Consider the following 27,993-nt stretch of genomic DNA (forward strand, 5'->3'; position numbering starts at 1 on the left):
ATCTGTGTTTGATTAATTATATTATTTCAGCTTACAAAAATATATTATTTTGGTAAATAGTTAATACCAATGTTAGTATTGATTACAAAACACTTTATAAACAGGTTGTACAGTACTTTTTAACATAAGGCAATGAAATAATATCCCAAATAACCAGAGATGTAAATGCTTAGAACACTAAGGTCAATGTGAATAAATAGGAAACAAGTCCAGAGCATAAAAACAAGGGTTAATGGTTTACAACGGGGGGTTTTAAGGCCTACTTGACTCAAATTCCCTTAGGAGACTAGTTAATAATGCCCTGAAGTTCTGAGCTGCCCTCATGAGGACAGGTAAATAGTTACAACAGTTAAAAGCAGCATCTGTAAAAGTGTAATCAGGCCCACTTTTACATTTGGATCTTACAGCACCTGGTGGTTTTAGCTGAGGTACCATGATGAAAAAGTTCGACTAAGCAAGAGATGATCAAACCATGAAAAGCATTAAAGAGAAAATAAAAAACAACTTTCATGCGTTGGCTGTTTGTGTCTTTACTTCATAGCTTTCCAAACAGTCATGGTACATCATAATAAAACCCGTCTTCATAACAATTTTTTTCCCAGTGCAAAATAGAAAGAGTGAAAGATGTAGGGTGCCTGTTTCTGTTTTAGACTCATTCAGCATAAATAGATCATCCCTTTCAGCATCCCTTTAATGTTTAGTTTATAAAGCACCACATTTCCCTTGATTTCATCTCATATCAGTTTCTGCAATATAAAGGATATTAAAAATAAACTTTAGTAAAAACAACATGATCATAACATGTCGTAAGGCACATCTGCAGGTTTTGTGTCCTCGGCTCTGAGTTTTGCTCGGGCGTTTGTTTCAGTGTGGCCAGAGACACTTCCAGGGCGCAGACTTGGGTGGTTTCAGGCACTTTCCCAACTTTTCACAGCCAGGAGGGGCCCAGTTCTGTAAATGAGAGCAGTACCAAAAAAACTTACAAAGCAATAGAAACCCTTAAAGTTATTCATCTTTAGAACGGCGTATTGGTGTTATTTTGGAACTTAAATGCATGTTATTAGCAGAGAAAACCAAATCATTTTTTTGGACGTCTTTGTGTGTGTGTGTGCATTAATGTGCATCCTCTGCCAGTAGAAAATAATGAATCTATTACAGCAAATGAGAAAAAGCATGAATACCTTCAAAAATATTTGTTGTTTACAGAATTATTAAAGTGTGTATCTCTACTGAATATAGAAATCACTTTTTATTGCAATAGTGTGACCAGGATCATCCACGTTTCAGTTAGTTAATATATCAGAAATTCTAGGAAAAATCTTATTAAAGTCATGATTTCCAGACAAAAAATATTTATAGATAAAAATACAATGAAGTTATAGCCCTTTTGTGTGTAATTATGCTTATTTTACACATTTACCTTAAAATTAACCTTAATATCCAGTCAATAGCATGAAAGTGCCTGTTAAAAATAAGAGCCATATTTAAAAATATATATATTCAACTTACATAAGACTAATTATGTTTACCAGAGCAATATAAATAGATTAAGAATCTTTCTTTGACTGACCACAAGGGGGCACTGCTATGGCGTAAATGAACAAGAGTAAAGACACTTTGGCAGCCTTTATAAGAACACACTGGTCACACCAGGATCTTTAAATAATATTAAAGCAGATTTATAAAATAAAAAATAAATAAAAAACTGCAACACAAGCAGATAAATGCATCTTACTCTGCTCATTAAATCATCAACTACAAAAAAGCAAGATAGCACAAAAGTCTCTGGTTCTCTATTCAGATACACATTTTATAGTTTAACACATGCCACTGTTGTGGCAAATAGGCCTAACTGTTCATTTTATACTTGTTGTAATTTATTTAAAGTAAGAAAGAAAAAAAACAGCCTGAAAACGATACTTTTCATATAACTAAAATCGACCATATAGTGAGAGAAAACCGCACACGGAGCAACTCTCTGAACACTTCAGAGTTAGCCGTCACCTCCAGAAAAGCTTATCAGCACAGACATATTTAGCGGATGACCCGGTACCGAGTGCTGGACTCGTTTTAGTGGCAGGACTCTCACCATCACGGCCAGGTCACACATGTTGAGCTGGGGCATGCCGGGCACCAGAGTCTTCTGATGCTGCTGCACCACCGCAGAGATGCTGCGCAGAACCTCCTGGTACTCCTTGGATAAAACACTGCAAACACACGTGATACTAATCATGGCAGCAACCAGAACCTGCTGGCAGTTGTTTAATGAAGTCACCAGAGATGTAACCATCAGGCTTTTCCAGGGAATGATTTCTGGTTTTCTTTGGGGTCTGACAAAAATGTGATAATGCCAGAAGTTTAAGTCTAAATCCACCTGGTAAATGGTCGGGTTTTTGAGACTTTAAAAACTTAAATTAGGATTTTCCACCTTCAATGTGACATTCATCTTGTGTAGCAGAAAAAAACATAAAAAAGTTCAAATGACCTGGTTAAAAGTGTGCACAACCTTAAACTAATAAACTGTGTCGAAGCACCTTTAGTGTCAGCCTATCTATCTGTTTTGTAACGTGAGGTAGAGATATTTCCCCACTCTTCTTTCTCCAAGCCAGTCGGGTTGTGCAGACATATCTTGTCCTAAGACCTCTTCAGGTCATTGATTGACTGATTGTCATTTGTAACTGTTGATAATTTCAGCCACCTTGACAAAAAGTGCAGCAGCAGCAGCTGAAGAAAAGACACTGCGGCGCGTAATACTGCCACCACCATGCTCTACTGTGGGTACGACGTTCTTTTGGCGATGCTTATTGCAGCTTCTTTGCCAAACACTCTTAGAATCGTGGCCCCAAAGTTAAAACTTGGTTTCATCAGACCAGGACACATTGTCCAACAGGGTTGTTTCTAGAGATTTAAGCTAGGCCTGGGTTGTTTTGGCTTCTGTCTTGCCATCCTATTTCTTCACCCAGGCAAAATGTAAATGTAGGAGATCGTCGTCACATCTAGAACACAAACAGCATATTTTAGAAGTTGCTGCAGCTCCCTCTGTGTTAGTGCTGGCTTGCCGGCAGCCTCCCCGACCAGTTTCTGTCTGTGTTTTCATCAGTTTTGATGAAACACTCAGTTTCTCTTATCGTGGTCCATTTTTTTTCTCTCCAAAAATTTACTCCAATGAATATTCTTTTGATTGACACCTTCATCTAATTATTTTTGGTCCTTTGTAATCCCTGCAAACTTGCAGCTAATCGATAAGTAAAATACTTCCAGTCCCTTTAAGGGTATGCACACTTTTCCCCCTCATACGTCCACCCAACATATTTGTTAGGTTTTTAGGTGAAGTACAGAGGATAAATGCTACATTAGATGCAGAAAACATATCCAGAACTTTGATTTGTAACACTCTTGAGAGTCACCAGCGTTTACCCGGGTTTTAATAATCTCTAATAATAATAATAATAATAATAATAATAATAATAATAATAATAATAATAATAATAATAATAATAATAATAATAATAATAATAATAATAATAATAATAATAATAATAATAATGTGTCTTTATATGCTATCAAAAGCTGTGCATTTCTTAGTTTTGATGGATTTAATAAAATTATTTTACTGCATTTGACCAGCCAATTGCTGATCAGAGCTGAACCCTGGGTGATTGATTGGTGCATCTCTAGCACTGATTTCTACATGGTTACCGGATAACAAAATATGAAAAGAAAAAACATGGCCAGTGCATATTCCCAGAACCTCATTTGAAACTTTCATTTATTTGGGGACCAAAACCTAAAGGCTAACCGACTTACAAAAACGAATAAGAGGAAGAGACAACAAATCAGGACGACATGCGAGAAGCTTTAAATGTATTATTTGTGCTTTGAAACGTTACGGTCAAAACTAGGTTTAAACTGGATCGACTTTAGGTGGGATTCTTTTTGCTCTAATTGTGACTTTTTTCAACAACCTACCAACTACTTTATAGAAAACAACATGGCTGCGAGCTTTAAAAAAGTGTCACATGCAGTCATGTGCAGTTTTAGTCCCAACCAACACATCCAAGACCGGTTTGATCACTTACCTCTTTTGGCCTATCTGGTCTACCACTGATGTCTAAGACACACACACACACACACACACACACACACACACACACACACACACACGCGCACACACACACACACACACAAGGCAGTTTAAGTCATTATATCAGCGTTCTCAACAAAGGACTGAGGCATAAATGCGTAAACACACACAGTGCTCTGGCCGGCTCTGGTAAAGCACACTCAGCAGGGTGAACTATGTAACCCCCATCACATCCCCTGTCTCTCAATTACTGCTGTTGGACACCAGTGAGCGCGAGCACCTCTGTGCATTATTATATTCAGAGTGTAAAACACAGGGGCCCTGAAGGCTTTCAAAGGAACGCTGCTCTCAATAGGACCTGTAGGGTTAATGGGCTCTGTGTGTGTGTGTGTGTGTGTGTGTGTGTGTGTTGGGGGGGGGCGGTGGGTTGGCGTCTGGTGGCGTGACACAGGGATAGACAAATATCAGCAGTGCAATTACACCCCTGATACATTCGCCGGCAGCACCTGTGCCAGCCTTCCATCCATCCCTCCACTGCAGAGCCGAGGCGCTCTGATTGGCCCCTGGGGAACGTGTGCATGTGTGTGAGGTGAAGTGTCAATTAGAGTAATAACCCTGGGCCCTGTCCAGCTCACACCTACCCTCCCCTCTTAGATCTCCCACCGGGCAGCAAGGCTTCCTCCATCAGCGAGCACCTGCTCCTTTTCCTCGATACTTGTTCTTTACTTCGCCTACAATTACTTGGCTGGTAGTGTGCTGGCTGTAATTAGTCTCTCTCCTCGTGTGCCACAGCGCATTGTGTTTCAGGGGGAAAACAGACTGGTTAAAAGGAGAGGGGGGGGGATAAAAATACAGACATTTATATTAAATTGCAGATGCTATCTAGCAAATGCCGAATTCTGCTTCTCTCCCTGATCTTGATCTGCGCCCGTTGCTCGTCGTTTCTCGGCATCTGTTGCTCCGTGTACGTGAAGGAGCCTAATCGGACGCTTGTGCCGGGCACAACGTGGGACGCCGTCGAAAAAAACCCAAATAAAAATAAAAAAAAGTTGCACGGCGTCCAAAGTTTTCCGTTGTTTTGTCTGCGCAGGAGAAAAGCTCACAGCGCAGACCTCTAAATCAAAAACTAATAATATCATTTATTCCAGCGCCCCCCCCTCCGCATACGGCTAATGAAAAGCTCACAGTCAGCACCGCTCATTATCATGATTATAACCCTTAGCTTACTTGTGTAGAGGCAAAATCTGGAATAATAAGCAGGCTCTATGCAAATGCACTCTTTTGATTTATAATGTATGGCACCCAAGGGGGATGAGGGCATTGCTCAGGTGTGTCACCGCTCTGATTACTGATTCATAACGCTACTGCGGGAACACACACACTCACACACACACGCTCGTTTCCAAACAAGCACACAGTAGCAGAAGGTGGGGGAATTGAGGAGACAATCAAATACATCTGTCCTGCCCACCCCTCCCCTCCGCCGTCTTCTCCACCCTGGTGGAAATTGAGCACTTCAGCGAGGACTATTGATTGGAGACGCGAGGGCTTGGTGGCAGGCAGCAGATGAGGCCAGGCCCGACCGCGGGGGCTGCCCCTGCGGTGTGGCGGCGGCTGGGGGCTGCGACGGCGATGGGGAAGGGACTCCTGGGACACGAGCTGAGGTGGGTGGTGAGAAAAGCGGGATGTGTTAATCTCAGGGCAGAAGCTCTCAGCAATGCTGAGCTGCAGGATTCTGGTAGGCGCCTCGCCTTTCAGCCCGAACAGATGGCCCCACGCTGGGCTTCTTCAGGTTCGGGCCGCAGTTACCGAGAGGCCAACAAGCTACGGCGACTATATAACCTCCGAGTTATCATCCGGGTGACAGCATCATGACTGGCGCTGCTTTTCTGGTTAACTTGGGATGATTGGGGGGGGGCGGTGTTTGTGTGTGTTCTGTGCTGCATCACGCCCTGCGACAGTACTGAAGGTATGCGTGCAGACAGGCCCTACATCATCTTAAGTGGCTCTTTAGGTGGTGACAGAGATTAATGATGGCCAGGCAGCCAGTCCAGCTGGGGGACCTGGGAGGACACGGACAGTACCCACACAGCCAGGCTTAAATAGGAAGGTCCCCAGTGGAAGCAGAGGGACATCGGCAGAGAGACGAGCTACCAATGGGGAAGGCTGGAGCTATCAGGGCCTATTTCAGTCATAATTAAAATCCCCGTTACGTATAGCGACTACTTGGCTGCATGTCAAAGGGGTCACATTTTCCACATATGTTTTTCTGAATTCCAAGTTTTAAAATACAGATACAGTTTTTTTTAATTACCTAAAACATGTCGAATCATATGGATGATGAACAGAGGGACCCGGATGTTTACATACACCATAAAAACTGTCTACACGACACTAAATTCTTCCTGTTTTATGTCGGTTAGGCTTGGTAAAAAAAATGTTTGTATTTGTTAAAGGCCTGAATAATAAAAGTTTAATTGTTTTTATTCTCAAGGACGTTTAGGACCAACAGAAGTTTACATACAATAAGGCTGCTTTTCCTTTAAATAATTTGAGAAAGCCCAGATAATTTGAACATTTGAATGAATTGGAGGTACACCTATGCAGCCTGTCAAACTCCCTGCTTCGTTGTGTGACATTAATGGGGGGGGGGGGGGGAAAATGAAAATAAATCAGCCAAGATATCAAGAAGAGGATTGTGGACCTCCATAAGTCTGGTTCATCCTAAGGTACGACTTTGATGAAACAAAAATTAAAACCTTGGCCATAATGCTAAGAGCTAGCCTGAAACCAAACCCTAACAATGAAGCATAGGGGCGGCAGCATCACATTCCGCGGGTGTTTTAGAGGAAATATTGAAGCAACATTTGAAGACATCAGCCAGGAGGTTAAATCTGGGGCGCGACCCTGGTTCTGTCCCGAGGAATGGGCCAAAATTCCAGGAAACTAAAGTGAGAACCTTGAGGAGGGAAACCCATAATGTCTAAAGAGAGTGATAAAAGACAGAGTATGTAAATATCTGACATTAACCAGTATATAAAGGTAACCCTTCAAAAGCAAAACATCCAATATTTAGGATACTGAGTTCAAAACAAGCAGAGAAAAGCTGCAGCGGCCAACACAGTCTCGTTGTCACTGCTTTTTCAATGTGAACGTTGATTATAATGTTTTTTTGTGATAATTTAGAAGGAAACAGAAAATAGATTGCACGTCCGAACTAATTGCAGAGCCCCAGGGAAAGCTACACAAAAGTTCAATAAAGTGGCATTAATAAGATTAAAGAGGGTTGGTGCATTAAAAGTGCAACCCTGGAGACACACTCATGACCTCTTGTTGCAGAAGTAAAAAAATAAGCCATGTGTGTGCGTCTCTGCCTGCACTCAGCTCATCACATGGCTGCATATTGATTGGATCTTGCCTCTTTTTTTTTTTTCTTTCTTCCAATTCTTCTAAGTGAATAGCAAGGGTAAAGGATGGGCAAATGAAAAACAACATTAATGTTTTATCATCCAATCTCACTCCAGAACTGAAAGGGCTTGGAGCTGGAAGCCAAGAGACGGGGGAGATGAGGCCACAGCGAGAATGTGAAAAGCAGAGCGCGTCAGAAAGCAGAAAAGGTCAGTGTAGGAGGTTTTTATGCCAGGAGGGAGCCAGAAAGCATAAAAAGAATATTCTCCCATCAAAGCGTTTTGAGATTATATTAATGTATTAGTCATGGTATCAGGCTGAGACCCCTCCCCCTAAAAGATCCTGTTAATAGCCTGCATTGAAAATAAACAGTTAAAGATGATGCTCGTTTATCTTTGCATCCTTATTTAGTAATAGTCTCAGTCATCCTTGGCGGCGTGCGTGTCCTCTGGCATCGGCAGGTCCTAACTCTCCCCGTGGCTCAGCCTGAGCCACGCAGAACGCATTAAACAGCGCTCGCTCTCAATTTAGGCCTGAACAATTTATCTTGCAGTTTTAACCTGCAAGCAGCCCGCCGGAGGAGGCCTGATGGCCAGATAGCGATCTTTAAGGAGCTGTTTGCAATCACAAAGAGGAGGGTGTAATCATGCGCGCTCCAGCTGAGTGGATCAATCCGCTCCCTTCTTTTTCGTGCCGCTGAATCTCCATTGATCTCACGCACATTCTGCACAGCAGCCAAACAACATTTAAACTCCTCACCCCTTCTATCTTTATTCCCTCTCCTGTTTTTTTTCTCCCCCCCTGCTCTTCAGCGGCACGCGTAAACACAGCCCTGTTTCGTACACTGTCCTTCGACCGGTGATAGATTTTGATTGTATCTTTCAAGACGACTAACCTGAGTGGGTACTTCTCTCCAGGATCCCGCCCCAGATGAAAAATGATTGGTTGAAGTGTGTGATCTTTCTGGTCATGAGTTGTCACACCTGGAACCTCTTGACCCGGACAGAAGTTTATGCCCTGCAAAAGAAATTAAATAACAATAAAAATTATATATATATATATATATATATATATATATATATATATATATATATATATATATATATATATATATATATATATATATATATACACACACACACAAATAAAATAAATACAGATGTATGATTGCAGAGTCATTACATTATCAGTTCAAGGAGCTAGACTTTTAGTGTAATCTTTCAAGGTGGCCTTATTCAACAGTACTTTGGTCTTTCAGAAGGGATTATTTAAATTGTATCATTAGTTTTCTTTTTTGCTTTTTCCAGTATAATGCCTAATATTCGTCTTTATAAAGTAGGGTAGAAACAAAGACATTTTTAAACCTAAAAAAAAAAAACGTTCTTAATGGCATTTTTAAATGTTTAAGCCAAGGAAACAGGAACCAACTGTGTCTTTGTGACAGGGTCACTGCAGCAAAGTGCTGAAAGATCCAGTCTAAAAATGGTTGTTTGCTAGGTTGCATGTTAGGCATGGACATGACACCATCTCATTCCAGGGTTTAGGAGCTTTTCATGCCTGTTACAGATAAGGAAGAAAACATAATTCTGCTCAAAACCTGGAATGAAAATAAATGGGGAAAAAAATCCAACAAAAAGTCTGATGAAGCATTGCTTCAGGCCACTTAAAGGATAACAAGAAACTCAAGCTCTTTATTTGAAATCAAACAATAAAGAAACAAGGCGTGGCCAAATAACTTTACACAGTGAAAATAATAATAATCTTTTTAAAAACTCTTTCGACCCATGAAAATAACCATATAATCTATCAAATTACAATTGCTTTCGTCAATCTTAATGCGCGCAACTTTGCATGTTCAAACAAACGTTTGGTGGCCTGATATATAAAGTTATAAAGTTTGATACATTTAATATCTGTAGGCCAAGGATGTGGCCTTTGACTGAACCATGCCTTTTAACGAGATGCTAAAGTTCAGAGAGGGGGGCGGGGACACGGTGACCACAAAAAAAAACAACAGAAGATTGAGGAAAATGACTTTTAATTGTGACTAATAACATAATGGCAGATGAATATCAATAACATAACAAATGTGTGTTTTCATTATATCCTGCAGTCCTAATTTGCAGTGGGACTACCAAGTAAATATGTAAGAGATAATGGCCAACAAGGTGTCTATTATCAGAGATTAATGGACGACGTGGAGGCGTGAACCATTGCTTCGGCGAAGTCCATTAATTTCTGATAATGGACACCTCATCGGGCATTATCCTGCTTATACAATGGTCACGTATGAAAAATAAGTATAAAATCAATTATTAATACTTTCATGTTTTTTTCCCCACAGTTAACGTCAACAAGAAGCGGCTGAGAGAACTTTTTAATATCTCTCGTTGTGACGCATTGCAGAGGTGACCAGCATCAACCGCGTTGCCGTTACCAGCTAACCTTTGAGCCAAAAAAAAAAAAAAAAAAAAAAAAGCTAACCTTTGAGCCAGAGCAATAATTCAGAACAATCCGGCTATTTGACCGGAACTATTTATAGGTGTGTTATAACACTTTTTAACGGACACTCTGCAGCCAATCAGAATCAAGTATTCACTCAGACCACGATTTAAGTGGACTTAATTCAGAGATGCACTGATCAAGCTTTTTGCAAAGTATCAGTAACAAAATATAACAAAGATTGGTCAGAAATAATCTATCGTAGATTAGTTGATAGCGATAGCAGCTTTGAATCCCAAAGCAAATAAAGGAATTACCAGATTACCCATATTCATTCATCCAATGTGCCTAAGCAAGTACATCAAGAAAAATGCATTTAATTGCAAGAAAGCAGGATTTTTTTATTTTGATGCATTCCATTAGCAGGGGGGAAAGTGAATATTTGCGCTCCCATCTATCAATCTATCAGAAACGGTACTAGTACAACAGGCTAATCAAGAGGCAAATTACTTTCTTTGGACAGCGAGCTCTCCTTTGCTCTCAGTCAATTCATTCCTGTAGGCGTGAGTCTGATTGAGAGAAATCACCGCTCAGCCTTTAGGACTCTACAAATGGTTTGTAAACGAGTGACCGTGATAAGTAATCATACGCTTTGAGTGGATAACCAGATGATGACAACCGTTGTCATTTAGATCGGGTCTTAGATGCACAAAGGACTTGCAGGATGTAAAGTTTTTGCACATGTGGATACAAAAATATCACTGAAATGTGACTTATTCTAAGAAGTGTATGACTTTGTTTTGATTGCATAGAAAATAAGCCACGGTGTGCACATGCACACGCAGATGTATTTATTAAACTTAATAAGATACTGCATTCTAAAAAGGGAAAAGATTGCCTTGCTGCCAGCTTGTTCTTAAAAAGCAGACTATGAATCATCCAGATATATAAGGAAATCCTAGGTTCTGCTCTGTGCGAATAAAATATCTGACAGGAAACAGCAGATCTGCTCGCTTTTGGCTGCAAAACGCTCATAAATTTCAAACAAAGGGTCAGCGTGCCCCAAAAGGGCCAACATAAAGCCCGAGGTCAGTCTCACAGGAAGCAGGTTTGCTTTTACTCTCTGTGCCACTCAAAACTCCAAAATAGGGAATCAAACTCTCAGCGAACTTCTGTTTGGACAACCGGCATCATTTTAGATATTTCCAATAAATTGTGACTTTTCTCTGAAATTTACAGCTAACTGCAAAGCACTCCGTTGCAAACACCAGCGAGTTTTGCTTCCAGCCACCTGCTACCCTGGGCTGATTACTCATTGTTACACTGTCTATATGCAATATTGTCCTCCAATCTGTTGTGTTATTCATGGAGCGACTTGCTGGTGCATCACAAAGGGGGTTTTGGAGTCTCTGAAACAGAACACTTTTTCCTGCCTCCTCTTCATCTCCGGTGCTGCTGCTGCTGCTCCCTGACTCCATTCTCAGGAGGCTGGCAGCCTGATTGAGTCACACTCTCTCCTGCAGAAACCCCCCGGAGAGAGCTGCCCCCCTGCCTGAATGCACGAACACAAACACACACACTTTCTGATGAGCACAACTAATATTGAAAAAGCATTCATCTGTAAGGTGCTGCGGTTGCCCCCCCTCTGGGACCACTCATTGTAGCACCTCAAAATACATACAGAACAGAGAGAAGGCGCAAAAGTGAGGATTGATACCCCACCTACACACACACACACACATAGGGGCTTCCACTCATTCAGACTTGTCCTGTCTTTTGAAGCCAGCTGCTCAGAAATGCAGAGAAGAGTAAAAGAAAAAAAAAAAACAGAATCTCATCCCAGAGGAGCAGCGTGAAAAGCCTGCTCTGTGTATCTGTCTGATTCTGTTTCTTGTGCCAAAGATATTACAGCGAGAGCTCCATATCGCACATGACATTAGCTGCACAGATCCAGCGAGGCTACTTTCAAACTGAAGCACAGCAGTTGTGACAAGATAAGATGCAGAACCACCCAGGGGTGGGAGGGGGGGATATTTTATTCTGCTTTTATTTTTAGGGAAAAAGCAACAATTAAAGTATCTATTTTTTGGGGGAGGGGAGGAATCTCATCAATATTGTGGGTTAGAAATTCCTTCAATATGTTTGTCATTTGAGAACATTGGACAGATAATCCATTAAATTTTTCATTTATACTAATGAAATATGTAATGAATGAAGCGTCTGTATAAACGGCACACGGACCTTTCACCTAATAGTGATTAGAAACACTCACACCTTAACTTTACTGTTAAGATTTCTGGGCGACATATCTGGAAACACCTGTTGGACCAAAACAGCGTTCAATGCCAGATGTGGCGTCAAAAGTTGTTTATCAAGAATGTTATATGGTGTCTAGAATAATTATTGTGATGTAAACAGCTGTCTAGAATACTCCATATAAACCCCTGTCTGTACTTCCTTCAGGGAGAGACCAAGAGGACATTCTGAGGGGTTGTGTGAATTGTGTAGGAATGGCATACATGAACAAACTCTGGTGAGCCTGGACTAAACATGTTTCTTCAGGAAACATGCCTGTTTCCTGAAGTCATTTTGTTAATATATATAACAAGAGATTTCTGCCTGCTCCTGCCCCTCTTCTGACTACAACAATAAAAAAATTATCCACATAAAGTTTCGAGGTTTACATCCACACACTCATTTTGAGCATTTATTAATATCAATTTTGTTTGAATCGTCAACATCAACGACTTTCAAGCACTGGCACCGGGTGCACAGGTTTGAACTTACTGAGGATTTTCTCAAATACACACAGTGTCAGAATTATACATACATCCTTACTAATATTTGGCTAAACGTCCCACAGCATCAGGGTAGCCAACAACATGGTCCTTGTCGTGATTCTGGCAGGATATTTAACCAATCCTATAATCAGGATTGGTTCTCATTCAGATAGTCCATAAATTGTCAAATGTGCTGAGGCTTGGGGCCAAAAGCTGTCTAGCTGAGAACCAGTGAGATGTGTTAATTTCTCCAAAGCTATTTCAGAACCTTCTTCAAATCTGTAGTTTTATTCTCCCGACGCAGCCATAATCTCTCATACTTTAGTAAGCACCATAAATGGCTAACTTTACTCAGAACTGACATAATATTCATGCTGATTGGAGGTAAGCTGTGTGACATTGTTGCATTGGAGGGTCCTGAAAAACTACTGACATAGTAACTAACACACATTGTCCTATAATAAACACTGTCCCATCATAGACAGTTTTTCCAAGATGAAGACCTGCAACAAGGCAACGCTTTGCAACACAAAAACTGAGAACTCAGAAAAGGCTCAGGAAACCCAACACAGAGCCCAAAGCATCAGCTTGGCTTCCAAACTGCAGGAGCGTCTGCAGCATCAACCCAGAAAGGCCCAGCGGGGGTTACAATCACACCAGAAAATATCTCAGGTCATTCATCTGAACAGCAGACCAAGTAGTGTTTCATGATAAAAGGTCCCGTCACGATCAAATAGAGACCAGTGGGTAGGAATATCTGTTCAGGCTCACAAGTTAATCATTTTGTTTATATTAATTTTTTTGTATTATTCAGTGGGACATGGCAGTGAAATCTAGCTAGGAAGGCTCCCAGGAGGACCTGGTCAGATACCCAAATCGCCTCTGTTGACTCCTTTGGATGGCGAGGAGCAGCACCTCCACTCAAAGACAGGGTTCCTCAGAGTTCCTCACGTTAGCAGAGCAGAGCTAACATAAGCAATCCACTGCAAAAAGGGAACTAAATGTAAGTAAAATGTTCTTGAAATGAGTGCATTTGTTCTAGATCTGAGCCGGCCAAGAGAACTAGCAGTAACATTTGTGCACTTAAAATAGAAACAATTCATCTCCATCATCTTATTTCAAGTGCTGTATATGTAATTATCTTATTTTGGGGGTCAAAATACTCATTCCATTGTCAGATAATCTTATGTACCTGCTCAGATTAAGGGCGAATACACTCATTTCAAGAGCATTTTACTGACTTGTTGCAGTGTGACCCAGCTCTTGGTGCTCGTGTCCAGGATTTTGTTCTTTGGGTCACGATCCGCATCTCATAAGCAAAGGTTGGAATGTCGACGGAGGAGTAAATCTAAACCTCCTAAATAAACTCTGTCTGACCAAAGAAAACCTAAAAATCTGCCACTAATTGAGTATCCCCCTCTTTATTAAAGCGCGATTCCTCCAAAGTCTTCTGGTAACTTATTAAAATCTAACCTGTTGATCAATGATTTCAAATAAATCGCGAACAGGGAACAAGATACCCAGCCAGTAGACTTTTTATGTGCGGCTCGGTTGAATGGGTGGATGTGTATGCAATGTAGTTTTTAGTCGATACCCACGCGAGCGCGCGGTTTAAGGATCCAGCCATTATAACAACAAAAGCAACGTGGAGATTTAACCTTTTTTTTCTGCAGAGATTCAAAACTTGCTCATTGACGCACAAACGGACGAGCACCTCTGCATGAGGAACCTTTGTGAGCGTTCTCTTCAATGCATCCCCCCCCCACCACCCCACCCACCCCCACACATTCTCCCGCCCGCATTCATACACGCAGCAAATCGATAGGCAACTCACAGGCAATCAGACGCCATTATTTGTGAAGTTCCACTTCAGTTCACTTGAGTTGATAAAGAAGGCTGCTATTGATTCAGCGGCCCTGAAGGAGAGAGCAATTTAAGCGACCGATGGGGCATAAAACAAACTGGATCGCGGGAAAAGCGTAGCCGCGGAGGGAGGACAGGAGGACGCGTTGTCGTGGACGGAGGGGAGAGAAAGGGGAGACAAAAAGACGACATCTTCTTCTGCTTCTCTGGTGGTAGAGTTCCCATTTCTCCCGACGTGTTTGATCCACACTGGCTCGGCGTGACTCCGTGGAAGAACGAGCAGGGGATGGTGGTATGTAAATGGTTTGGGGGGGAGGGGGGGTGTAGGGGGTTCCACCTGAGATTAAACAAACAAGTCAACTGGTTGATGAACGACGCCAGTTGACGCCTGTGGGGGGGGGGGGGGGTTCCTCGTTAATATTCATTCCTCTCTGATGTACACAGCAGTCAATTGATGAGCCATTGTTGAGATAACACGGGCAACAAGGAGAAGTGTTGGTGTGTTCCGGAAAGATTAGGGGTTCGACGACGGGGACGCGACGTGACAGGGCGAATTAAGAAGTACGGAAGCGGAGGAGGGGGGGGGGGGGGGGGGACACACGGCTCGTTGAGAGGAAAGGCGCCTTACGTGCTGGAGCTCCTCCCGCGAGTTGCTCCAGGTCCAGTAGTGTGCTTTGTACGGTCCGAGCCTCACAGCCATCATCTCGTTCCCCCGGTAAAAGAAAATGGGTCTGTTGAGACAAGAAGGCACACACAAGGCTCCGGTTTATACCTCGGCACAGGAACTAACTTTGAACTGGACAGGAAGAAATAAATTTTGTGGTGTTTATGGTTTAACGCCACGTTTACCGTTTTAGCTTATGACTCAAAAGGATCATAATAGTTCTTTTAAATCTATAAAAACAAAGCTCAACTTCTGAGAAAGCTTTACTCGCACAATGTTGCTTTTTATTCAAATTCATTCTTGCATTTTACCATCCGTGGGTCTAAATTCACACTTGTGCACTTTGTTCATTATTCACTTATTGATTTGAATGTCCAGAAATCCTTCAGGTTTGTTAATGGACCTTCTGCCAGGGACAAGAGTCAACTGGGATAATCTAGACGTCTAACGAGCATCACCTTACTGATGATTATGAGGCATGGCAAAGCCGGCGAGAGGCTGGGGGTCCCGCGGGAGAAGCTGGGAGAACCTGAGAAGGGAGGACGGGTGAAAGGAGCGTTTTTATTCACCTGTTGTCCAGTTGGTGGGAGCCGTTCAGCAGCACTGGCGTCAGGTCCAGTCCGTCCAGCGCTCGGTCATCTGGAGGGCTGAGGCCGGCCAGGGACAGGCTGGTGGTGAACAGATCCATGACGTTGGCGGGCTGGAGGCTCACCTGCACCGGGATGAAGGATATGAAGAAATATGATCACAGTAGTAGAGATGCACCAATCGGGCTTTTCCCGGGTGGAAACAGCTGATACAGAGGTGAAACCAGATGTTTCTGATTCTTTTTCCCCCTTCATTAAGGACCATAACACATTAGCAAGAAAAACATTGTCCTACTCATTCTTTGACAGACGCAGTAGCTTTTAATCCAATGTAAAATTAAGTAACCAAAAGATAATCTTCATTTAAGACTTGAAGTGCCTCACTCAACTTTTATTGCGCTTGTGAAAAGTGAAAGAAAAAGACATGCATTTAAAGAATGGAGCTAGTGATAGGTCTTAGTGTTAATGCATTTAATGAATTGTGTAACAACAAAATAAATAAAAATCAGGGTTTTAGGATTTGATCTGCTGCTCAATAATAATAATAATAATAATAATAATAATAATAATAATAATAATAATAACAATAATACATTTTATTTATAATGCACTTTACATTTAAAAGAAACCTCAAAGTGTTACAGAGCAGAGGGCTATAAACAACCCACGGGATAGTGCAGAAATGAAAACAGCATTTTACAATCACCATTAATAGATTAACATAAATAAAATCAGAATAAAGTTTCTAAAGGGCTTCTTTAAACAAGAATGTTTTATGGCCTTTTTTTTTTAAAGACCTCCACACTTTGTGGGCCAACTGCCTGGAAGGCCCTGTCTCCCATAGAGGAGAGTTTGTTCCTGGGCTGGTGAAGGCAGCATGAGGAGGAGGCGGAGCAGAGGTATCGTGAGGTAGTGTGTGTGGTGAGTAAACACGGCGGATCCGGGGAAAAACTGTCTGATTTAGATGTCTGGCTGATGTCCGATTGGTGCATAATAAGACAACAAATCACAGTCACCTCACTTTACAACATGCGTTTCCTTTTTATAATAGACTGTGAACCGACACCAGTATGCCAACTACGATTTCATCCTGTTCATTTGTCCAAAGGGTTTCATAATATGCCACTTGTCGACTCGACTCTCTGGAATCAAAGAGATTATGGTAGCATGTTATTAATACACAGGGATGCTCACACGAAGAAGAAGAGTTGTATTTCATCAGTTTCCCCTCTAATCTCTACAGGCTGGTTTAATATCAAAACTCCAGAATGCCTTTCCCTTCCATAAATTAGTTTTTTTTTTGGAGGAGGAGGAGGAGGAAAAAAAATGGAAAAAAGAAGGAAAAAAAAAAAAGAGGAGAGGAAGGATGGGATAGGACGCGGCCTGGGCAAGCAGGCTGCCGGAGCAGGAGCGAGCTGGTGTTTTATCTCCCTCTCCCAGTGGCTGTGAAAAGCTTTATTTTATTTATAAACTTTGAACTATTTTCAGATAAAACGCCATTTTTTCGCTGTCATCCTTGATCTTCCGTTCCATTCTCTCCTGAGCGAGCCTTAGAGGGAGACGGCACGCTCACAATCAGATAGCGCTATCAGGCCTGTGCAGCTGCAGCGCCATGTGCCGCTGCGCTCCTATCGGCGGCCGGCACGCGCGCAGACGCACACACACACACACACACACACACACACACACACACACACACACACACACACACACACACACACACACACACACACACACACACACACACACACACACACACACACACACACACACACACGGTCGCGTGCGCGTGCGTGCTCCAGAGCACTGAAATGAATTCCTCTTTTCTTCTGTATCCACAGAAGCAGCCACAGAAATAGTTCTGCAGCGAGTTGCATGATCTATCCGCACATCCAGACACTCTCTCTGAAAAGCACAAACGCCAACGGATTCAATTCTTCCCTTCGCTTTTCTGTCTTTCAGCCCCTTGCAGAAGCGTCTGCCATTAAAGACAACGGGACAAATGAAAAAGAGGAGAAACACCAGCGACATTTGAGCGTTAATAACTTACCAGACACAAAGCTAAAACTCAGACTGGTCAGACGGAGAACTCAGCTGTGGCATCCTCTGCGGTCTGTCCAGAACTTTTTTCCTTCATCGCCTCCTTGCCCCCCCAGTTTTGTTCGAATCATCACTTTCTAAACCCTCACATTTTCATTCTCTCCTTTATTTCTCTGCAGTCATGTTGTTTATCGGAGGACGCAGCGCCTTCAGCCCCATCTCCACCATCGTATGGATGTGTGTCTGCCACTGATAAACCAACAAAAGGGATTGGGAAGCTTCCTGATGTTGCTGGGCCTGACAGCCCACCCACTTCCCCGTCTCTGTTCATACAGCCACCGCCACTTATCATCCTCCTCCTCCTCCTCCTCCTCCTCCTCCACTGGGACCAGGAGGATGCTGAATCTGCATCTGTTTCGACAGCCACCCCACTCCCCCCCGTTCCGATGCTCACACACACACACACCGCAGAAAAGTTCCCGCACACTAATTGGTAAGTTTAACTTTCCGCTTCTGATGGGGAAGATGAATCTGCGGTCTCCCCTGATTACAAGAAACCTGTTGAAAATCCCTGTTTTATAAAAGGCTTTCTTATACGCCTCCCGCATTCATCTCCAAGGGCTTTCGGGGGGGGCTTTCACAAAGCCCAGATCAGCAGAGAGTTCAAAAGACTTCAGCGTTAAGAGAGAGAGAGGCCGACCTCGTGTCTGGTTTGTCCTCCCCCCCGTGCAACAATGCAGCGGCGATAAATCCAGATCTGTGGAGTACAGTAGCTCCTACAAAGCAGCTTTGTCATCGCAGCCCAGGAGAGCTTCAACTGAACCCAAATGTAACCGCGTATAGAAAACGCACACAAACATCCGTTTGCATTGTGCTGCGCAAATGGAAGGATTTATAAAAGTTATCTGTTAAGCAAACAGCTGAGTCCATCTACCAAGTCACGCCCCCCCCCTCTGCACACGCAGGTTAATCAATAGCAACACGTCACAGTGGCAGCAAAGCAAAGTACTGAAAACGCAACAGCCTCCACCATTGCTCTCTTTTCTTGCGCACCTATTTTACTTCTCCCCTTGCTCCCCCCCCCCCCCCCCCCCATTCCTTTATCCTGTATCCTGAACGCCTGGCATATTCAGATACTGAAGTCCTCATTACGGCTCAATCCAACCTCAGCAAACACACAAACAGATTAGCCGCTTAAGACGCTCCAAATCCCCCTCTCCCTCGCTACTCGGCTGCGCTATCAGGGCCCAGCACAACCCTGTGAGATGAGCCAGGGGCAAGGCTTACTGCAGACTGCAGCCTCCGCTCGCTCCTCCACAAAATCCCTCTGCGTCACAGCCCCGTGTCACAGCTGCCCCTAATACAATTAAAAGTCATTTGCAGAACGCACAGGCTTAGGGGATCGCGGCGCGGGTGGGGTGGACGACGGGGTTATATTGGGGAATGGGAAGGAGAAAGAAACGAGGTGGAGGGGGGGGGGGGAGGATAAGAGAGAGCGGGGGCATTTATTTCAGCTAAACGTATTCGAGGGAACAGTTAAAAAGACGTCTCTAAAAATCCCAGCTCTGATAAAAGTAGCGCCCTCTTTAATCGAACTGTGCCAGCGGATCAGAGGGTGCACATGTAAGTCCCAAAGGGTACAGAAATCAATCACAACACACACAAAAGGTGAGTTATTTGAACAATAACATTAGTGGAATCATTAGTCTTTCTCTCACAACCTGGTTTACATTACTCAGGCCTGCATCTTTCCAGACAACAATGCAACTTTTTCTAAAAGTCTCACAATAAGAATGTCAGTGAGACAGCAGCCGAAAGATGAAGTCGGGCTTACTGTGCCTTCCTCGATGTGTCCAGGCCACCAGGCGATGGCGGGCTCCCTCATGCCCCCTTCAAACGTCGTTTCCTTCCCACAGAGGAACGGCCCGTTGCTGCCACCTGAGGAATCGCAGCCATTTGACAGCGTGACTCGAGCCGTCACACGATGACAAACACGAAACGTAAATGACTTAACGGAATACCTTGACTCGGGCCCGACATTAGAGCCGCTCCGTTGTCTGAAGTGAAGAAGACGAAGGTGTTTTTCTCGATGCCCAGACGCCGCAGCAGCGACAGGATCTGCCCGGCGCTGTGGTCCAGCTCCATGACCGCATCCCCGTAACTGAGGCAAACACAGTCCTCCTCAGCACATGCATTCACTTACTTTATGAAACGAACCTGGAGCAGGGCGGAGGATCAGCTAAAAAAAAAAGTTTTAAGTCGAAGAAGAGACTGGTAGCTGCAACGTTTTTACCCATTCTGGACTATGGTGACCTAATCTATATTAATGCCCCAGATCAAGTTTTAAAAATGTTAGACTCAATTTACCATGCCTCTCTGCGATTTATCACAAATTGTAAGCCTCGCACACACCACTGTGAACTTTATATACGTGTGGGCTGGCCAGCATTAGAGACTCGTAGACTCACTCACTGGTATATGATCATTTATAAGGGCATTCTGCGTCTGCTCCCCTCATACCTCTGTGAGTACATTCAACCAAGAGCGGCTGGACTGTATTCTCTACGTTCTCAAGAGTCTCTTCTTCTTGTGTATGTACCTAGTATCCGCACTGAAGCTGGAAAGACAGCTTTTCAGTACTCTGCCCCCACAGCGTGGAAAAATCTTCAGAAAGACTGGAAGTTGAAGGATTTGATTCCGATCGGACATTTGAAACGATTGCTCAAAAGTTTGGAAATGAGATCTATGGTTTGTAACTGTTTTATGAAATTCTAATTTAGATAGATGTTATTGTAAACTGTAATGTGATTTGTAATGTAATCTTTTGCCGCTATCTTGGCCAGGACTCCCTTGAAAAAGAGATTGTTAATCTCAATGGGACTTTTCCTGGTTAAATAAAGGAATAATAATAATAATAATAAAAAAGCCTGCGAGGGAGTGATTAGCCCACCAGTACCGCATCACGATATCAGGGTAACATATAATTGAGCTTCTGTGGCTGAATATAGTGATGATGATATCAGTTACGATTAATCCAGATGCTCCACATAGTGTGCGCCGCGTGCAAAAGAAGATGAAAAGGATCCAGTCGGCCAAATATGAAGTATTGTTACCATGCAGAGAGTGAAACCACGACACTTGACATATTGTAAAAAAAGAAAAACTGATATTGCCACAACTGTGATTGATTTAATGGTGCAGCTCTATTTACCGGCCCCGCTGGCTCTTCCCTAGGAAACCTTTGGAGGCGTAGACTGGAGCGTGAGTGGCGTCAGCAGCCCAGTAGAGGAAGAAGGGCTTCTTGGCTTCAGTCTGTCGTCGTATGAAGTCGATTCCCTCCTGCAGAGGTGGGAGCTTCACTGTCACCGAACATGCAAAGGTTTAACGGTTTCCCTGTCACTACGTAGGCGCTTTTCTCACTTTCAAAGTAAATAGTTGTCTCAGCCGTGTTTCGAGGTGCCGGTTTCGGCAGCCAAGCAGTGAAATGCATTCGTTGGAGACGTTCCGTTTTTATAAGAACTTTTTGTTTTAAATGAGCCGAAGAAGTCCTGATTGTCAAATCTATTATTGGTGATTTTTAAACCCTTAAATTAATTTTAAAAAAATAGATCACAGACCAGACTGATGGATATTTCTATATCAGATGCACAGTGATATCACTTCTTTTTACACATTAATGATGGAAATAAGTTGGATAAAAGCTGTCAAAATTCCTATTTTTTTTCCTTTTTTGTAATCAACTTTTGTAATAATGACTAAAATAAGTCCATTTTTAGCACTGGTATTAATAAATTTAGGTCCTTTGAAGATAGAATAAACTGTACTACCGAGATATGAGTAAAATAGGTGACAAAGTCCTAGAAACGTCTTAGCTGTGTGCTTCCCAATAAAGGTTCCTCCACCAAGTCATGTTATGTCTTAAGATAAAGCACTTTGGTTATTTTGTGTAATTTCTACTTTTGTAGATGCACAGTAAAATATTTGATCACAAAAAAAGATAATTTAGTTGATTCTCTCAATGACTAAATTCTAAACAAATCTGATTAAAACCATGAATGGGTTTCACAATCATTTAAAAGTCTAATAAAATACATCTGATAATTAAAAACAACCTAAATAAATGGTTTTAAAGACACTTAGAGCTTGCCGCAAATTTAAACAGATTTTATTGCAATATACTGCTGGAAAAAAAAATCCTAAATAAAAGTTTGCATTTCAGAACTTCCTTTTTTTTGCATCAGTCCAAAAACGGCGTGCATCTGACACCAGTCGAGCCTCCAAAGACATGCTAATATGAGCTTTAAGAAGCTGAGGCATCCTCCTAATGTGGAGATAAATTACACCTCTCAAGCATGCAGTGTGCCTCAGCGTGATGCTTTTGATCCTGTTATAGGGACATAATAGGAGAGACTGATGTAGATTCATTGCAAGAGTGTGAAGAAGTCAATAATCCACCTCCACTGGTGAAAGCGCTGCAACAATAAAACTGCCTTTTCTAATTTGTTACAGACAATTTGTTTCTGCGCTTTCATGCCTCTGTCAGAAATAGTCCTCGGTCACGCCGTTCTCTTTTCTTCTGAGTAGGCTGAAAACCAGCAGTTTTTAAACAAAAGAGCCTCGGATGATCTGAGGCAGATGCGTGGAAAACGGGACGTTAGTAAAGTGTTGACTCACCATCAAGTACATCTGAGTCAGGTTCGACTCCCCAGTCCGCAGGTCAATCTTAAAGTCCTCAAAGTATCTGTGGAAGCAAATGTTGCGCATGACTGAAGTCTTCATGGCCATCATCCCAACTAAACTAGGCCTGACCTCCTCTCTCAGGGGACCAGAAGGACTTTTAACCACCTTCTAAAGTGGATTAAACTAGTGCAAATAATATCATTTAGACAATTAAAGTTAATTTTCCACTTGTTGGTGGTGTTTGCAGGATTTTTTATTTTATTTTTTTGAGGGGGGAAGACATATGTGCGAAGTCTCAGCAAAGCGGAGCAGCGGGAACTGTTATGAGGCGCCGCTGAAGCGTGGAAGCGGTGACAGAAATCTCTCTCTTATGCTTCACTTCCTCCAGGTGTCCTCGCACAGAGGCGGCGCAACCTGCCGTCTCTGGAGGGCGTGTGCGTGTGTGTGTCCCTGCACAGGCGCGCCTCTCTGGTGTGTGTGTGCGTGCGCGCGCACGCCTGCTTCTGTCCAGGGCCCAGGTATGCGGCGCTGATTAAACCCACAGCTAAGCGAAAAACACGCCCGGCTGCCGGCTCCAATGACCCTGAATACACATATGGCTGTTTTGGGGAAAACAAATGGGCGGAAAATGGAATACACAGGCCCAGCTGGTACAGAGGAGGAAGTGTAGATGGAGGGTGGGTGGGTGGGGGGGGGGGAGTCACTGAGCTCATCCACAGGAGCAGACAAACAAACTATACAACTGAGTCGAGTGGGGGAAAACAGACTTTTATTGAATTTCAGTCTCTGCTGAGCGTCTGTGTGTTTAATCCTACCTTCCAATCATCTCGGAGTTGTTGTAGACGGGGATGTTGGGTCGGACGGAGCCGTTGTAAGGGCCGAAGTGGCAGTTTGGGGAGCCGAACCATTCATCGAAACCATGCTCCAGAGGCAGGTACTGTGGCCTGTGGCCCAGGTGCCTGCATTAACAAACGAGGTATTCTTAAACGCCGTCTAACATCAGACTAATTCAGATCACAGGAACGTGTTTGTCATGTATGCAGAAGTTCTTTGGGTTTTAAGCTACAGCAACACGGCTTTTTATCCACACATCTAGGGCTGTCGCAATTTGTATAATTGCAACATAATTATTTGCATAATCAAAGATTAGGCAATCAGTTTTGGATAGATTGGTGATCGTGTCTGCATATTTGTTCCAGCTGTAAAAAAATACACACGTCCAACAACAATAGGGTGGAACTTGCAGGAATTTCATAGATTTTCTGGGATTTTGACAGAGTTGATCAGGTTGAGCCAAACTGTATTTATTGCTCCTTTTGTTTCATGCACAACAACCTTTAATTTTCTACACAGCAGATAGTCAAAAATTATACAGTTTTATTATTTACTTTTACTTTGACGGGAGAATGCAAGTTCATGATTAGTAAGCTTATACTAAATTAATAAGGTAAAGATATTAATCAAAAGTACTTTACAAAAGTTTGTTGTACAACTAAATCTCATAATCCTTTGGTAACAGATAGAAATTATTAAATACAACATAGAAATATTTGCAATAAAAAGCATTTATTATAGAAATCCAAGTTATCCAACTGTACATACCCAAATGTTATTAGTCATTAGTCAGTACCATTAATGAGATTGGAAAATACTATAATTGTAGATGGATTTGAAATATTCTTGAATATGGTTCTGTTTCGTTACCCTAGATCATTTTGACTTTTACTGTTACACAAGCCGTTGTGCTTAGTTGGTTCTCTAAGAAAAATAAAAAGGGGAGAAACACTGAATTAAGAAGCAGATTTCTTGAAGATGCAACATACAGCCCCCTCCACAACGATTGACACCCTCTAGTACAGACATTTAAAAAGCCTTAAAATGAATTCAGCTTTTATTGCGGTAGAACATTCATCCACTGAAAATGTGGAAAAACGTCAACCTTTTAACTTGAAAATATGTGTTCAGCCAATATTTTGTAATATCCTCCCTTGTCCATAGGATACGGTCAAATCTTGTTTCTATACTGGTGCACAATGTCTCTGGATAAGTGCCCCAGTCCTTTGAAAGGCATCACAGACCCGGCACCATGCTTAACAGTGTGCATGAGGCGCTTTTCCACAGACACAATGGGAGTGTTTGTTGATGAGTCTCTGGTCTCGTCTGATCAAAGCGCAGCAATTACAATTAAAACTCCAGTAGATTTTAGAGCCACAGGGAAAGTAGTTATCCTGATAACTTGATTGATTATTTAGATTTTGCTTTGATTTGATGTCCTAAAGTTTATGGAGTGGTTGATTTTTTTTTTTTTCTAGTTGAATGCTCCTTTTGGTGCAGATCATAAACTCTTAAAAACTTAGGAAAGAATTCAAAGCTCACCACTTGCCAACTATCTTGCTGACATAACCTTTTTTCTTTAGCATTTCAGGCAACAAAATCTCGTCCTTGGAGATTCCTCCCACTATTTCCTGGGGCGTGTAAGCTACAGACACAGAAAAAAATATATATGAAAGCGTTTAATTACATGCAAAAATACAGTCCTGTGTAAAAGTACTTCCACCTTACAGATTTGTTTCATTTGTGCTATTCTGACCCGCTTAACTGGGACAAAGATAACCTGAGTAAATACAAGATGCATTTTTCAAATGATTTAATTTAATTAAAGAAAAGAAAGCTTTCCTAACCAACCTGCTCCACCTGTCTTTGCAGAAGCATTATTACTCAGCCGAAATGGAGGGTTTTCAAGCATTAACGGTCTGATTAAAGTCATGCTATAGCACTGCCATTGGATTTAGGTCAGGACTTTGACTAGGCCATTCCAAAACTTTCATTTTGTTTTCCTTTTGGTCTTATTTAGCCAATCAGAGGTGAACCCACTGGCGAGCTCTAGATCATTTTCCTTCTGCATAACTAATGTACGCTTGAGTTTAAGGTCCCAAACTGATGGCCAGATATTCCCTTTCAGGATATTGTGTCAGAAAGCAGAATTCCTGTTTACATCAATTACAGCAAGTTTTTTTTTTTTTTTACAGAAGCAACAAAGCAGCCCCAGACCATCACACTTGTATCGGTGTGGTGCTCATTTTTGCTGTGTTGTTTCTATACCAGATGGGAGGCATAGCATCCAGAAAGTTAAACTTTCATCTTTTCAGTCCACAGAATATTTATTTGAGATTTGAGGAAAGAGTGAGATGGGCCTTATTTAAATTTTTTGTTAAGTGCTTTTTACCTTGGAAGTCATCCATGGATGTAATATTTCCCCAGAGTCTAATCGGAAACATGTTTTAGAGTCATAAATGTTGAATTTAGATATTGTCTTTGTTGACTTGGATCACTGGAGCCCTGAAGTGTTGTATATTTTAGCCCTTTTCAGACTGAATGAATGTTTAATATTGTCAGACAAGTTCTATTTAACAGATTTATTAAGTCTACAGATTAGAGATAAACCATGCCTGGGTGTTCTAAGCAAAACGGGTCCAAAGAAACGTTGTTAATCACAGTTAGTTTGTGATACAACAGGTGGGAAAGGGACGATTATATTTTCATATGAAACTAAATCGCTTTGCATAGCTTTTTCACTTTAATAACATCTTAATTTGAAAATTCCATTCAGCATTTATTCAGGCTAATCTTGGTCTGATAACATTTGTTTGATGATCTATAAACAAAACCAGAAGAAATCGGTAACTGTACGGTTTCACCATACTCCATAATTACGATGCAAAATACGGCCTGGTTGTACACGATATAGAGAACGATGAAATTTTAGAGAACAATTATAAAGCAAAAACATGATGGGACTTTACCATTCCTGGCATGAGCGTTAGTGGTGTAGAAACCATTCCTGACAGGCAGCCGCCCAGTGAGAAGCGCAGCTCGTGCTACAGAAAAAAATAAATATATTTATGCAGTTAATTTGAATGTTCTTCACGACAGCAAGCAAATTAGTATTTGAGATAGTCACTGATCGAAACAACATTCATAGACTTGATTTAATAAACTTGGTTTGCTTAAAAGCCACGGTTCACGATAACACTACTATTGTTAAGATGCTGAATACAGATTTATTTAAGTCTTAAGAGTTTAAGAAGAAAACCCTCTCTGTTTGATCTATCTTGGGCAATCAGGACTTTGTTGGCCTCAAACACTGCTTGCAAAATTTGATCGCTGTGACACCTGCATGGCCCACATGATGAGCATTAAGAAATATAACCATCTGGCCACATGCATCCTCCACTGCCTAGCTCATTGAAGGGCTGGTGTTGATGTCTAACGCGTCTTGTAACCTTCGCTCTCTGTGATGACCGACTGTTGAGTTGGACGCTTCGCCTCCTGCCTGGAACACGTCACTCAAGTCATGGAGGCACCATTTTTGTCTTCTGACGCCTGTTTTCAAATATGGCACCTCCCCACATATCAAATCTGCATATGTAGCAAACTGTGGCCAAATCGGTCCATTCCTTCTCTGAGTGTGTGTCTTCTGGCTTTATTAATGATGAACAAAATGTGTAGATTTCGGGGTTATTTTCAGCAAAGGGCCTTTCACCAGCAGGCAGTATGCTGTACATAGTAAAACCAATGGAGAAAACAACGACGGGAAACTGGTTTGTCAAGTTTACCGTCATGCTAACCATCTGATGTACTGTTGCATGTGAAATGTGGCTGCTTTTCATCACTTCTATTGATCAAGAATGAATAAGCGTTTAAAGAGATTAAAAAAAAATGTGTGACAGCAGTCATGTGACCATGTTTGCCTTCCTGCATATTGCGCAAACAAGACTCTCATTTAATCTTTTAATGAAGCAAAAAAGAAGTAGAGGTCCCATGGAAATATGTACCTTCAAATCGTGGACAGGCTGTTATTTAACCGTCGAACCAGACACAATTATATGAAGCGAACAGAGCAATCAAAATGACCTAATCTGAAATAAAAACAAGTCCCTTTTGACTCAGATTCTCTCACAAATGTCTCTGCTGACTCACATGGAGAACAAAGAGGATTGGCGGTGTAGAAGTTTGTTAAGAGCATCCCCTGAGCTGCCATGGCATCCAGATTGGGGGTCTCTTTAGAGGGCTGACCAAGCACCCCCAGATCCCCCCAGCCCATCTGCAAAAAGAGCAGAGGAGACCAGTCACGTGTTTACCAGGGAATATGCGCAGAAATGAGAAGTCAACACAGTGTTCATAGAGAAAGTAAGGAGACCTGATGCATTGATCGTTGATACGTATAATCAGTCAGAAATAAATAACTTACGTCATCCATGAGCATGATGATAATGTTTGGAGACGAACCATTTGGCGGATTTTCTGTCAAGGAACAACATATCGTTACGCTGAGGAGAATGAAAGTTGCTGCAGATACTACTCGCATAGCTGTGCAGTGGTCATATGAGCACCAGCATCACGGAAGAGGCTTGTTGCGTTCAGGGACACCACCAGCGTGGGAAG

General features: G+C 42.2%; 1 protein-coding gene across 1 annotated transcript; it reads right to left on the reverse strand.

Annotated features, from left to right (window-relative positions):
* Positions 1 to 78: 78 nt before the first annotated feature.
* galns (galactosamine (N-acetyl)-6-sulfatase) lies at positions 79 to 27,959 on the reverse strand. The gene is made up of 14 exons (XM_012850792.3): positions 27,800 to 27,959; positions 27,529 to 27,652; positions 26,352 to 26,426; positions 24,925 to 25,027; positions 23,364 to 23,507; positions 22,543 to 22,609; positions 21,080 to 21,207; positions 19,890 to 20,029; positions 19,703 to 19,806; positions 15,811 to 15,953; positions 15,206 to 15,308; positions 8,388 to 8,509; positions 2,090 to 2,207; positions 79 to 951 (listed from the first exon to the last, which is right to left on the reverse strand). Exons 1-14 carry the CDS (start codon positions 27,914 to 27,916, stop codon positions 865 to 867), a joined length of 1,575 nt encoding a protein of 524 aa, XP_012706246.2. The 5' UTR covers positions 27,917 to 27,959; the 3' UTR covers positions 79 to 864.
* Positions 27,960 to 27,993: the final 34 nt, after the last annotated feature.

This window comes from Fundulus heteroclitus, chromosome 4 (genome assembly GCF_011125445.2).
Source record: "Fundulus heteroclitus isolate FHET01 chromosome 4, MU-UCD_Fhet_4.1, whole genome shotgun sequence".
NCBI classification, from domain to species: Eukaryota; Metazoa; Chordata; class Actinopteri; order Cyprinodontiformes; family Fundulidae; genus Fundulus; species Fundulus heteroclitus.